Source organism: Eptatretus burgeri, chromosome 12, assembly GCF_056783735.1.
Source record: "Eptatretus burgeri isolate ZD-2024b chromosome 12, Ebu_testis_v1, whole genome shotgun sequence".
Taxonomy (NCBI): domain Eukaryota; kingdom Metazoa; phylum Chordata; class Myxini; order Myxiniformes; family Myxinidae; genus Eptatretus; species Eptatretus burgeri.
In genome coordinates this window covers 94,862,955-94,877,985 of record NC_140972.1, presented here as the reverse complement: position 1 = coordinate 94,877,985, position 15,031 = coordinate 94,862,955, and the positions used below count along the sequence as shown (strand labels likewise).

Below are 15,031 nucleotides of genomic sequence, written 5' to 3'. Positions count from 1 at the left end.
ATAAGTCACTCATGTTCACATTTTGGCAAGATACTGGTCACCCTGGGGTGACATTGGTTAATTTGTTTGTTTGTTCAGGTGATATCTCAGCCATCCTTTCAGCTGGGAAGCTGAAATTTGGGGACAAAAGTGAAGACGTGCTTTGGCAAAAACGTTTTATTTTTATTTTTTGACGAATCAATTAATTGATTAATTACATAATGATGATCGATTTACGAATTACATATTTATTTTATTTCTCATCCTCGCAATATCTTAGGTACATTTTGAGCTTGGAAGTTGATATTTGGACATGACACGATAGATACCTTATCATCGGTATCTCCTGCGATGAAGGACCTCTCACTCTCTTTGGGCCTCTCACTCTCTCACCGCATGCAGGTCGGTGGTCTTTATATCTGGCAAAAAAAACACCCCTTCTGGTAAAGCTACCTAAATCACGAATCACTGCTCACCTTCACTCTTTCATTCCTCTTTTTTTCCCCCATCTTTGGAATAAACTCCCTCACTCTGTTCAATCCCATTCTTCTCTCCAGGCCTTCAAAACAGCTGTTCACCACCACCTCTTATCATCCCCCATCCCAAACCTTGATCTTTTCTAGCCCCGTTAATCCACCCCAAACACACCTCATTGAAATTCCCTGTTTTCCTTCCTTAATCATCAATTAATGGATTAATTATTCATTTTTCGATGAATTACTTGATTTTCAAAGAGTTACAGATTCGGATGAAACACTGGTAGTTTAGGTATGCTATTCGGCAATTGATTGAGAAATCAATTATTTTACGACTATTATTATCTATATATTAATACTGAAGGACCAATTTTGTGCTCCTCTGAGCAGTCGTGTCAAGTTTTTCTCGGTACTGTGACCTGGACTGAAAGAAACTTCGTACCTGTAGGAGTGCATCGCACATAGTGGCACAATAGTCAACTTTCAACTCGGAAGCAGAATAAACAATTTTCGTTTTACATTCGTTCACATGGTGACGTGTGACTTCACCGCTGAGAGGTGTAAGGACGTCATGACATCATTGGTCATTCGCTGACGTCATTACGTCTGTCGTCGACAGACCGTCACCGCAGAGCGGTGTAATTCCACTCCTCAAAAATAGCGTCTGCAATGTAAAACCCTCTTCTGCACATGCTGACTACCTCAGAATGTGAATTTGACACAAAAAATGTAACAAGAAACATTGTATCTTCTATCTATATATTAATACTGATAGTCCAGGTACCCTGTGGATATACCCGAAACAAATTGCAATAGTTTTTGGACATTATTTTTTTCCAAGTCCTTGTACATCTGGGAGATTCGTATTGAAAATCTACCAAAATAAAAATAGTGGAACATATTTTTAGGGAGACAGTTCAGCCGTACCACCCCCTTAAATTCCAGAAATTGTATCGGGTGAAAATACAAAATAACAGAAATACATCCAAATGCTTTCAAAATGAGTTATAAATGTTATGGATGAATCATATAGTCATATTAAATGTCACTATTAGTCCAGTTTATACAAACAACAAGAGTTCAGTAGAGTGCAAACCCTGTCCTGGCCAAAAACGCGGATCGAGTTTTACCTCAATACCGATGTACTTGTATTGTTGTTTTCATGTAAAGCACAAAAAAGGCCAATGTACTCCTATTTATGTTATAATAGGATCTACATACAAATATCCATGACCATGATTCTTAAAAATGTGTAGCTCTGCAAGTTTTACACTGTGTGAGATCGGTTCAGTAATGATTTATTGATGATTTTTTTTTGCTTAAAGTTTGAAGTGAAACATCAAGATGGATGACTGTGTAATTTGCCAAAAAACAGTGTCAGGTGGAGAGCGAACTGTTACATTAACAAAAAAGGGATGTGATGGTATCCTGAAAGCCAGCGAAGCCAGAGGCAAAGATATAACAGTCGCAGCTGGCCAGTCTGTCCATGTGAAGTGCAGAAGTGACTATACCAACCCTAGATCAATCCTGTATCACAACAAACGTAAACTTTCTGGTGAACAGGATCATCATCTTCAGCACACACTTAGATCGAAAAAAAACTACATTCAGTTATGACGAGGATTGTGTGTTGTGTGGTTGTCCAGATGTATACAAAGGCAAGAAATCAGAACATATACTTATTCCTGTTCGAACAATGGATTTCCAGAACAAAATACTGAAGGCATGTGATGAGTTCAAGGGAGAATGGGCTGACATTGTAAGAGGTAGGGTGCTTTTTGTTCAAGACCTGCCTGCTGCAGATGCAGAATATCACATTTGTAGTGTTAACTTTAGAACAGGGAAACAGGTGCCAATCGTTTTTCAGCAAGCCATAGAGCAGAGAGCTGCAAAATGCAAGAAAATCGGTGGAAGTGGCAGACCCAAGGACTCGAAAAAATCCGAAGCTTTTCAAGCAGTAGTAGAGTATCTTGAAAACAATGATGACGAGCAGGTGACCATCAACGATTTGATAAGCAAGATGAAAGAATATCTCCAAGATACGGACATAGAGCCGTACAACTTTCCACATATGAAATCTGAACTAAAAAAACATTTCAGCGACAGAATAACCATCACAGAGATCAATGGCAAACAAAATGTAGTAACATTTCACACCACCGCTTCCAACATCCTACATAATTTTCATCGACAAACGATGCAAGACAAAAAGGATGAGAAGACCCACATAATTGACGCAGCAGCTAAGTTCATAAAACAGGACATAAAAGACCTTGATCAGACCAGGAACACCTATCCCACTGCCGCCGAAATATCAACAGAAACAGCACTGGAGTTCGTGCCACCATCCTTGCAGCAGTTGTTAAACACAATATTCTGTGGAAAAGATCGAAGCACCAAAATTGCTTCAATAGGACAAGCGATCATGCAGGCAACGCGGCCTCGTATCCTTCTGGCACCATTACAAATTGGTTTGGGTGTTCAAATGCACCACCACTTCCAATCACAAATTTTGGTGGATTCTTTATATCACCATGGGTTTTCCTGCTCTTACAGTGAAGGGAAGAAGTACGAAAGAAGTTCTTCAGTTGCACATGGCACAGCGATTCAAAACTTCAGTGCAAACAATTTTATAGAATATTCTGCCGACAATGTTGACCACAATGTGAGAAGTATTGATGGAAAGGGTATGTTCCACGGTATGGGAATTATTGCTATGGTGACACCTGGGACAAAATCATCAAGAACCATTCCAAGAGTGAAAGTCACATCTGGTGATATTGCTTCTGTTGGACGGATAAATGTTCAGCACTTCTTCTCAGAAAGAGATAGCCTCCAGTCTCTCCTCTACGAGCCAATAACAAACCCAAATGCGAAAGAACCATGTGCAGAAGTAGATCTACTTTGGAAGTCATCGCTGCTGCTGAAAGTCCCAAGACCCCAGTGGTCTGGGTTCATGCAGCTCATCCACAAAGGAGAACATCCTGGTGTGTCGTCGGTCATGTTTCTCCCCATGATTGATTTGGATCCAAACGATCTCACCTGCATTTATTCTACATTAAAATTCATATCTTCCCATGCAAGTCAGTACCAAGCATACCCAGTGGTGACATTTGATCAACCGTTATGGTGGAAGGCACACATAATGGTAGAGAATCTTCCTGAATTGCAACCAACTGTCGTTCGTTTGGGAGGCTTCCATACAAAAATGAGCTTCCTGGGATCCATTGGCCACCTGATGAGTGGATCAGGCCTTCAGCAGCTGTTGGAAGTAGTGTATGCTGACAACACAGTGGTACATATGTTCTCAGGAAAGGCAGTCAGCCGTGCAGTCCGCCTCCAACATCAGCTGCAGCTAAATATCACAGCCTCAGAGTGTATCAACAGGTTCAAGTGTGGTTCGGCCATGGTGATCAAGTACCTCCAGATCAATGGGGCTGGAAAGTGAGTGAAGGGAAACTGGCCCCAATTTTGACCGACAATACACCAGCACCACAAAAGTTACTGAAAGTGATACGGTGTAATTGTGAAACAGGGTGCTACAGTTTGAGATGTATCTGCCGAAAAAATGGATTGGATTGTTCCATGGCCTGCGGTGAATGTCGTGGGATTTGTGCAAACATTTCACTGTCGGCTGACATAGACTCGGAGGAAGAGCCAACAGAGCGTTAATTTGAGTTTTAGATGGCCGTGGCCTCCCGATGTTTCACAACAGATTCAGCTTCAATTGTGATTGTTTAACGCTGGTGTATACAGATGTACTTGACGTGTAACACTATGTTATATAATGTACTATTTAAAGTTACATAAATTTTATAAACGCGAGACTTCAATATGTGAAATGTTGTTACCGGTACGTACTGTGGCCAGCCGCTCGCAGAGCCCAGTCACCGCCAATTTTACGAATGTGGAATCATTCTGACCCATATCAAGTATTTCTATAGGTTTAGATTATGTTTTTAACTTCCAGTGCAAATATTAACAATTAACAAACTATTGTTTATAAGACTGAAACACATTTTTGTTATTTTTCATTTTCGACACATTCAAATTTTTGAATTTTACGGGTGGGGGTAAGTTTTCTCAAAAAAAAAAAAATGTTCCACCGAATAAATTTTGGTAGATTTTTAATAGGATAGTCCCAGGTACATTAGGAACCATCAAAAACAGGTTTGAAAACTATTGTAATTTGTTTCGGGTTACCACCTTTTTCAGCACAGGCTGCCCGGACTATGAAGGACCAATTTTGTGCTCCTCTGAGCGGTCGCGTCACGTTTTTCTCGGTACTGTGACCTGGACTGGAAGAAACTTCGTATCTGTAAGAGTGCATCGCACGTAGTGGCAATAGTCAACCTTTGGAATCCGTCTGTGACGGGGTTTCAGCTAGTTTATTTTAATGACGCAATTAATGACTGAATCAATCAATTATTGCACACCGCTCACTCAAAATCTGTCTCCATATGCTGCATGGTGATTAATTATCATTTGTACATATTTACCTCATTAGTACATTTGTACACATTCACCTGAGATACATCTCATTCTCGTCCTGCTTACAGGGGAATTTGCGCATTGCGTTCCTCCAAGCCCATCTCTCGGTGTACTGCAGTTAGAGCAGAGGGTGGAAGGCTCTTGACAGAGGAGTCCAAAGCGAAGGCCCACCGGGTCAGTTACTTTGAGCGGTTGTACTGTCGTGGGCTGGGTATCGGTTGTAAGCACAACCGCGAGGTGGGGCGATAGGGTCGACTCTACCGAACACCCAGAATCTAGATCGTACCTCTCGGAAAACTCCGACAGGTACGGGTCCCTTACCGGACCGTGAATCATCAATAATTCCACCACGTGGTACGGGGGTTATTTGCCAATCTTCAAAATACCTAGAGATCCACGTGGCGAGTTACCGAGTATTCACACCCTCGACGGCCCTCGTACGAGTCGAGCCGTTAGCGTGCCCGACCCATGCGCAACCCGAGCGAATAGTTGCCAAAGTTCCGTCAGTCCAAATGTACATTTACAGCGGCAACAGCCTTCGTAATTCACCAACATGTGACAAAACATCCAAAACACAGAAACAAGCTGATACATTCAACAAATGTATTTATTTATAATGGGGGAAAGGCGGGGAGCACGCAAGAAGCCGAGTTATCTGACGAAAGAGATGCAAGTATGTACAGCCAAGAGCACTTATACAATTCCTACTTACAGATGGGCCCACACTCAGACGCACACCCAAAGAAGCGGACCCAAAATGGTCTTTATCATCCTTTCAGCTCGGAGGGAAGTCGAGCTGAGGGACGAGAAAGTCGCAGGCTACCTGGCCGCGCCACGCGGCTCGACGTCCGCACCTTCCTGGAGCACCAGTCGGCCAAGAAGGAACCAGGGCAGCCAGGCGCAGACCACGCCAGCCACAAGACGAGCCAAGAACGAGGAGCACACCAGCGACGAGATGCCTCTCGCCCAGTCTCGAGAGATGCGTTTTGAATGGGCGCGATTTCTTCCTCACCGAGCTCCAGCAGATCCACCGGAAACCAAAACACGCGGTGGTGAAGACGGGGCACAGATTCTTCCCAACCCGCTCCAGCAGATCCACCCGAATATTTCCTCTCTGTTCCTTTTTATCACTCTTGGGGTGGTTCGCTCAGGCGTGGCTCGCTCTTGGGTGCAGTTCGCTCAGGCCTGGCTCGCTCTTGGGTGCAGTTCGCTCAGGCCTGGCCCACTCTCGGGCACAAGGCCAAGCGAACCGGTTCATGACCATATTTGGGAATGGAATTCAGTCCGCTCATCTTGGCCCGTTCTCAGTGGGTGGGACACGATGCATTCCCTTGTTTGGCACGCAGCCAAGTGAACCGGTTAATGACCATATTTGGGAATGGAATTCAGTCCGCTCATCGTGGCCCATTCTCAGTGGGTGGGACATGATGCATTCCCATGTTTGGCACGCAGCCAAGCGAACCGGTTCATGACCATATTTGGGAATGGAATTCAGTCCGCTCATCGTGGCCCGTTCTCACTGGGTGGGACACGACGCATTCCCATGTTTGGCACGCAGCCAAGAGAATCGGTTCATGACCATATTTGGGAATGGAATTCAGTCCGCTCATCGTGGCCCGTTCTCAGTGGGTGGGACACGACGCATTCCCATGTTTGGCACGCAGCCAAGCGAACCGGTTCATGACCATATTTGGGAATGGAATTCCATCCCCGAACGAATTCCAAACACGCCCAAATTCCAGCGAGCTCACGGAGAATGCTGAGAGCAGAGGGTAGTCACTGTGAGAGCGAAGATGGCATTGTTGTTGTAGTTGGAGATGTAGGAGCCGTAGTTGTTGTTGTGAGTGATGTAAAAATCCTAACTATTAAAATAACCCACAGTGCATGTACATTCATTCACCCATTAAACGAGGGACAGGAACCCTAACTAAAACACATACCGATATAACTGTTCTGTAGGACCTGTATGTTGAGTGCTCATGGCTTCAAGATTCGCAACAGTACCAGGCTAATCCACCAGCTGTCGAGTTGGAAGCCAAGAGTGTGACTATCCCAATTGCTGACCATCCAATCAACTGTGGTCCACCTTCGTTTGTGGAAACACAGGCTGTGGTGAACCTGTTGAAATGGGGTAAAGCTCCTGGGATCTGTGGCATCCATGTTGAACTGGGGAGTCATGTGTTCACTGGATCATGGGGTGTGACACTGCCGGTACCTGTGCAGGAGGATGAAAGTCCGAGTCTTCAGGTCCTTGGTGCTTCTAGTCTTGCTCTATGGATGTGAGACTTGGACTCTGTCCAGGGATCTGAGATTTAGACTTAATTCCTATGGTACCAGGTATCTTCGGAGAATCCTTGGCTATCGCTAGTCGGAGTTTGTGTCCAACAGGCGGTCACTGAGACAGACTCAAATGAGATTTGTTACTTGCATAGTCCAGGAGCGTTAGCTGCGGCTGTATGGACATGTGGCTCATTTTCCTAACGCTGATCTTGCTCACCAGAGTCTCTCAGCGAGGGAGCCTCGTGAGTTGAGGAGGCCGATGGGCCGACCCCATGCCTTGTGGTTGCAGCAGGTTGATCAGCATCTCAAGGAGATGGGGATGGGCCAGGCATCTGCCTGGGGGATAGCCAGACGGAGGCCCCTAGACTACCGGCGGAAAGTGGATGCAGTGACACACTGCTCTGGCACATGCTCCCATTCCTGATCTGACCTGACCTCAGAAGTACACCGCTCCTTCCCAATTCCATCTCCATGTGCTGCAAGGTGACATTGCCAGGGCGCTTTAGCCCCGGTGATGTCGCACGCTGGAGGGTATGTTATTGATTTATTTGGCATGGGGCAATGTACTTTTAATGTACTGATACTTGTTGTTTTTTTGCTTATTGCAGTCATTCACTCAAACTGAATCCATGACTCATGTGGCATGAAGAAAGCAAAGTTTTTGTGTCATCGAGGACATCTGATTAAAGAGTGAAACTGACTACGTTGATCTTGTCGTCATTCCACCACGGAACTTGGCAAACCACCCAGCATAGCCCTTGCCAAGAGGGACCTGTGGCAGCATGGATGAGGATGGACGTTCCTGGACATGTTGGACACAAACCATATGCCTGAGACATTGCACTCCCACAACAATTACAAGGACGTTCATAGATTATGGACAAATCAAAAAGGTTCTGGGGATTTGAACCTTGTTTCCCAGCATCATGAGCGATGTGCTCCGTGCGGAGTACCAAACGATGTGTGAGCATGACATGAAGGATTATTTATATAGTGCTTGCTGTGGATCCACATAATATACCTAAATGAGGACAAACGAACGAACATTCATTCATTATTGAAGCCGAAGTTCAGATTTTAGTCTTGAATATAATATAAGAAATATTTTCTCTCCACTGAGATATGTCACGATTGCTGCTCAGATTATACAGGGAAATCACATGAATCGGGTTCAGGTCATTTAGACCCTCCCGGTCAACAACCAGAAGGGGACGCCAACGGATCCACATCCCAACCAGAAATGTCTCCGTGGATGTGATATACCGCAACCCACTTGGTGCAGAGAAAACTACCACGATCAATCTTATCCTCGACTTCCATACAGGCCTGAGTGTGAGTGCTGCGTTAAAAGTGCAATTCCACTCTGTGTGCTTGCAATGACAATGGGATCATGGGATATCAAGATTTATTGTCCCTTTGTCTGTGCTGGAGACTTGCCGATGACGTCAGTCCGATCTCTCTGGCACCTCTGAGCTGTGCAAAGTCCACTGAAGCTGTTATTGTTGCTATGGGTATAACTCACCGCATAGCGAGTCATTATAGTTGGGTGGTGCACTGCAAATATAACTCACCGCATAACTAGTCATTATAGTTGGGTGGTGCATTGTAAGTTACTGAGTTTTTTTTTATCCACCATGGGATCTTGTCGAACGACCCTTTGCATCTTTCTGAACCCACTAACTGTTGCAACCACGTGACGGTGTCTCCAAGAAGTGGATGTGAATAACTTACTTTGAGCTCCGGCATGCTGCTCACCACTTGGCTCAGGATTGTAAACTCAGAGTTGTTGCCAGGCACGGCCACGGGAGCAAGGTCTTGGAATCGACTGTGCAGGCTGAAAGGCAGTAAAGGAGATTCACACAGCATGGGGCACAGCACCAGACCATCATGGACAATGAGCCACACGTGATGGTGTATCGATATTTGATTACCAACGTTTTTATCATGGAAAAAGAGAAAAGAAGGGAAATTACAAATTCCTCCCTGAACGGACTGCTGGGAAGGTAATGGCACAACAAAACCACCCCGACCAAAACCACCCTGTTCAACCAAACCACACAGCACACCAAAACCACCCTGTTCAACCAAACCACGCAGCACACCAAAACCACCCGCTCAACCAAACCACGCAGCACACCAAAACCACCAGCTCAACCAAACCACGCAGCACACCAAAACCACCCTCTCAACCAAACCACTCAGCACACCAAAACTACCCTCTCAACCAAACCACGCAGCACACCAAAACCACCCTCTCAACCAAACCACGCAGCACACCAAAACTACCCTCTCAACCAAACCACGCAGCACACCAAAACCACCCTGTTCAACCAAACCACGCAGCACACCAAAACCACCCTGTTCAACCAAACCACGCAGCACACCAAAACCACCCTGTTCAACCCAACCACACAGCACACCAAAACCACCCTGTTCAACCAAACCACGCAGCACACCAAAACCACCCTCTCAACCAAACCACGCAGCACACCAAAACCACCCTCTCAACCAAACCACGCAGCACACCAAAACCACCCTCTCAACCAAACCACGCAGCACACCAAAACCACCCTCTCAACCAAACCACTCAGCACACCAAAACCACCCTCTCAACCAAACCACTCAGCACAGCAAAACTGCGCTCTCAACCAAACCACGCAGCACACCAAAACCACCCTCTCAACCAAACCACGCAGCACACCAAAGCCACCCTCTCAACCAAACCACGCAGCACACCAAAACCACCCTCTCAACCAAACCACGCAGCACACCAAAACCACCCTCTCAACCAAACCACGCAGCACACCAAAACCACCCTCTCAACCAAACCACTCAGCACACCAAAACCACCCTCTCAACCAAACCACTCAGCACACCAAAACTACCCTCTCAACCAAACCACGCAGCACACCAAAACCACCCTCTCAACCAAACCACTCAGCACACCAAAACTACCCTCTCAACCAAACCACGCAGCACACCAAAACCACCCTCTCAACCAAACCACGCAGCACACCAAAACCACCCTGTTCAACCAAACCACACAGCACACCAAAACCACCCTGTTCAACCAAACCACGCAGCACACCAAAACCACCCTGTTCAACCAAACCACACAGCACACCAAAACCACCCTGTTCAACCAAACCACGCAGCACACCAAAACCACCCTGTTCAACCCAACCACGCAGCACACCAAAACCACCCTGTTCAACCAAACCACGCAGCACACCAAAACCACCCTGTGCAACCAAACCACGCAGCACACCAAAACCACCCTGTTCAACCAAACCACGCAGCACACCAAAACCACCCTCTCAACCAAACCACACAGCACACCAAAACCACCCTCTTAACCAAACCACGCAGCACACCAAAACCACCCTGTTCAACCAAACCACGCAGCACACCAAAACCACCCTGTTCAACCAAACCATGCAGCACAACAAAACCACCCTGCGCAACCAAACCACGCAGCACACCAAAACCACCCTGCGCAACCAAACCACGCAGCACACCAAAACCACCCTGTTCAACCAAACCACGCAGCACACCAAAACCACCCTGCGCAACCAAACCACACAGCACACCAAAAACACCATGCTCAACCAAACCACACAGCACACCAAAAACACCGTGCTCAACCAAACCACACAGCACACCAAAACTACTCTGCCCGCACCAAATCACACAGGACAACAAATCACCCTGCGCAACCAAACCACACAGCACACCAAAAAGACCCTGCTGAACCAAACCACGCAGCACACCAAAACCACCCTGCGCAACCAAACCACACAGCACACCAAAAACACCATGCTCAACCAAACCACACAGCACACCAAAACTACTCTGCCCCCACCAAATCTCACAGGACAACAAATCACCCTGCGCAACCAAACCACACAGCACACCAAAAAGACCCTGCTGAACCAAACCACGCAGCACACCAAAACCACCCTGCCCAACCAAACCACACAGCACACGAAATCCACCCTAACCCTAACCGCTCAGCACAAAAAAACCACCAAGAGGAACAAAACTAACCAGATCAACGAAACCACTCAGACAAACCAAACCACCCAGCACACCAAAACCACCCAACACAACAAAACCACCCAGGACAACAAAACTGTCCAGAACAACCAAAACCACCCAGAACAACAAAACTACCCAGAACAACTAAACCATTCAGCACAACCAAACCACCCAGCACACTAAAACTACCCAGCACAACAAATCCACCCAGCACAAGACCTCCCTTCGTGTTGATTGAACCACATTAATGCCTCCTTCTTCTACAGCACACTTTTTTACATGAATGTAGTATTTCCATGCGACATCTTCATGAGGTGAGCACTCCTCATGGTTTGCTGTAAACGGTTTTTCGATCCCACTAATGGTACATGAGCTCCTCAGATATTCATGGGCATGAAGGACAAAGACCTAGAACACAGCACGAGGATTGTGGGCTCATCTTGCCCGTGCTGTGTACTTGCTTTGTTTTCTGAATCTCTCAATGGCTTATATTCAATCAATTAACCATTTTGACGATTGAATCAATCTAAATTAACATGTCATCCCTTTATTATCCCCACGCTGAAAAAAACAAACAAAAATCCAAAACGGAGAGATGTTGTAATGGCTCTGTCTGTCTGTCTGTCTGTCTGTCTGTCTGTCTGTCTGTCTGTCTGTCTGTCTGTCTGTCTGTCCATTAATCTCCTCCTCAACGGTTGTGCATTATTTCACCAAACTTGGTAGTTATGGATCACCACATGGCAAGAAGCTGCGAGAGCTGTCTCACTTTACCCTTCCCTCCCGGGCTGGGTCAAAAGGTCAAATAGCAAAAAATGCAATGACGGGCACATTTTAAACCATTTTTTAAATGAAACTTTGTATGTGTAATCAACATTGGAAGACGACACGTGAAATATGTAACGATTTTTTGGATTTCACCCCCGGTTCATGCTCCATTTAGAGGGGACTTGGGGTCACAAGGGCCAAAACAGAAGACTTTCTTTTTAACTCAAAATTTCATTTTGGGTCATTCCTGATGGAACTTTTTGCCATTTTTTTTAACCTTGCTTTCAGTGGAAAGAGTGTGGATTTGCGATGGCTCGCCACCCGCTCGAGTAATTCGTTTACATACGTCACTTTACCTTTGGCCATTAATTTAATCAAGGTACCGGGACACACTGTCCTCTTTTCGAGGGGGGCATCGAGTGCTCTTTACGATCTACAACCTAAATGCATAACCTTCACGAGCCTGTCCAAAGGAGGCATGCTTCGAGTTGCTACTCCCCCTGCTCGTACCGTACCAGAGGTTGGCTAGAGAAGTTGTTCCTTGTTGAAAGACACAGTGGAATATTTAGGGTCCACCACCTAATGCTCACAGATGGATTCCCAACAGTCTACACGAGGGTCGGTTCACTCAATGATGCAAGACCCGGGTGGGAGTAGGTAAGGGTGGGTGAGGAGGGGGTAGGGGAGGTGGTAATTCAAAAAAAAAGATGTTTTAAAACATATTTTTAATTAGCAGCTCACTCTGAAGGTGTTGGTGGCATATGGTGACATTTTCATGGATTCTTAATAACTACTGAAAGGTGTTAAGTTTTCATCAGCAATGTTTCACGATATTGCATGTTATGGAGCAGTGTTATAATAATCAGGGTCTTGAACTTTTCTCACCATTAACCATCACTTCCACTGGGCCAACCACATAGCAAACCTGGTCTCCATAGCCAGCTGCAGACTGTGCATCCTCCATCGATCCCAGTCTTTCCTCCTGCCTTCCTCCGTTCCGTACCTCCTCCCCATTCCTCCTCCCCATTCCTCCTCACCTCCCACATTATACTCCTCTCCATCAATTCCGCTCCACCTTCCTCCCCATTCCCATCCCCTCCAACCCTTCCTCCACCTCCGAAACACATAAACATCACCAAGTAGACTAAGCAGTGAATAAGAAGCTTTCAAGATTATAATAAGTTTAACATAATTCACACGTGGCTGGAATTGGATTAAAATACGAGTATCACACACAGCCTTGAGCACGGATGTGACCTTTGCCTTTGGAGGTCACACAGCCAAGATCATTGGATGACGTGTGGGATTTGCACAGGGAACGACTTATACCCCTTACTCTAATGCCTCAAAACTTTTACCTTGGAGAGATTCTAATGGCAATTACAGTGATGAATGATATGAGTTATATCGAATGTCCTTGGCAGTGCAGACTAATTGGTCTATTAATTGCTCCGATGCGTGAGACAAGCGTCCTGTTATGGAGGAAATGGTGTGGCGCATCCACAATCAGACCTGGGACCTTTGTGCGAGGCCAGAACTTCTGCCAACTTGGAAATGTGCAACTGAATGGACACGACAGTAACATATTTACAATGTTCCCTCCTCGTGAACCACGTTCAGTGAAGTTTCTGCAGTTTTGAGTAAGCTGAAATGTTGGGACAAAATGATCAATGAGCGACCTTTTGGTGAAACTGCCTGTTACTGGCAGTTTCGCTGAATATGTTGAAAACCTCTAACCTTGGGCCAGAGCACACACCACGACAAGGAAGCAAATAAACCAACAACGAAGACTTTGCAAAGATGTCCATGATTCTCTGAACTTCCTCGGTGTAAGAATGGAGGGGAAAGTTGAGGAATTTGTTCTCTGAATGGGTTGTAGACTGAATGTGCGAGGTGCACATCCCACACAAATGAGGGCCTAACTCCCTCCAGAACACAAATAACAGTCCGAGCCCTCATCTGAGATCCTCTCCGTGTGGACACGTTCCGTGAGGCTGAATGCCAAGTAGCCTGTGAGGAAGCCATTGGTAACAATGGCCGTGATGTCGTGATCGCTGAACCTCACCGTGATGAGCGCTCCGATGGTGTAGAACCCCAGTGTGTATACAATACCCTCAGTACGGCAAACCAAGATCGAAAAATTCCTTCATGACTCCCCAAGAGCTTTTTGCTGGTCATGCCAAAGTGCGCATGGCATGCACAGACAATGGAGATGTGAACATCTCTTTTCCAATGTACTGTGTATCTTGTTTTATAACTACAGTGAATTATAATAGAGCTGGTCCCTTGGTCTTGAGTCTGGGTCCAGTACACCTACAACTGAGGGTGGAGGTACCTTGATTCAATATACCCACAACTCAGAGATGGAAGTACCTTGATTCAATATACCCACAACTCAGAGATGGAAGTACCTTGATTCAATATACCCAGACCATGGGGTGGAGATACCTTGGTCCAATACACCCAGACCTCAGGATGGAGGTACCATTGTCCAATACACAAAGACCTTGGGGTGGAAGTACCTTGGTGCAATACCATCCAGATATCGAAATGGAAGTACCTTGGTCCAATACCATCCAGATATCGGAATGGAAGTACCTTGGTCCAATACATCCAGACCGTGGGGTGGAGGTACCTTGGTTCAATACCATCCAGATATCGGAATGGAAGTACCTTGGTCCAATACACCCAGACTTCGGAATGGAAGTACCTTGGTCTAATACGCCCAGACCTCGGGGTGGAGGTACCTTGGTTCAATACACCGAGACCTCGGGGTGGAGGTACCTTGGTTAAATACACCCAGACCTCGTGGTAGAGGTACTTTGGTGCAATACCACCCAGATATCGGAATGGAAGTACTTTGGTCCAACACCATCCAGATATTGGATGGAAGTACCTTGGTCCAATACCATCCAGATATCGGAATGGAAGTACTTTGGTCCAACACCATCCAGATATTGGAATGGAAGTACCTTGGTCCAATACCATCCAGATATCAGAAT

The 15,031-nt window shown here is 46.0% G+C and overlaps 1 protein-coding gene across 1 annotated transcript in view; it reads right to left on the bottom strand.

Annotated features, from left to right (window-relative positions):
* The window catches only part of LOC147016172 (calcium and integrin-binding family member 2-like), a 101,284-nt gene that overhangs the window by 24,151 nt on the left and 62,102 nt on the right, over nt 1-15,031 (bottom strand). Inside the window, exon 3 of the mRNA XM_085848938.1 lies at nt 8,958-9,060. Coding sequence (XP_085705064.1) covers nt 8,958-9,060 — 103 coding nt within the window. The remainder of the gene's footprint in view (nt 1-8,957; nt 9,061-15,031) is intronic.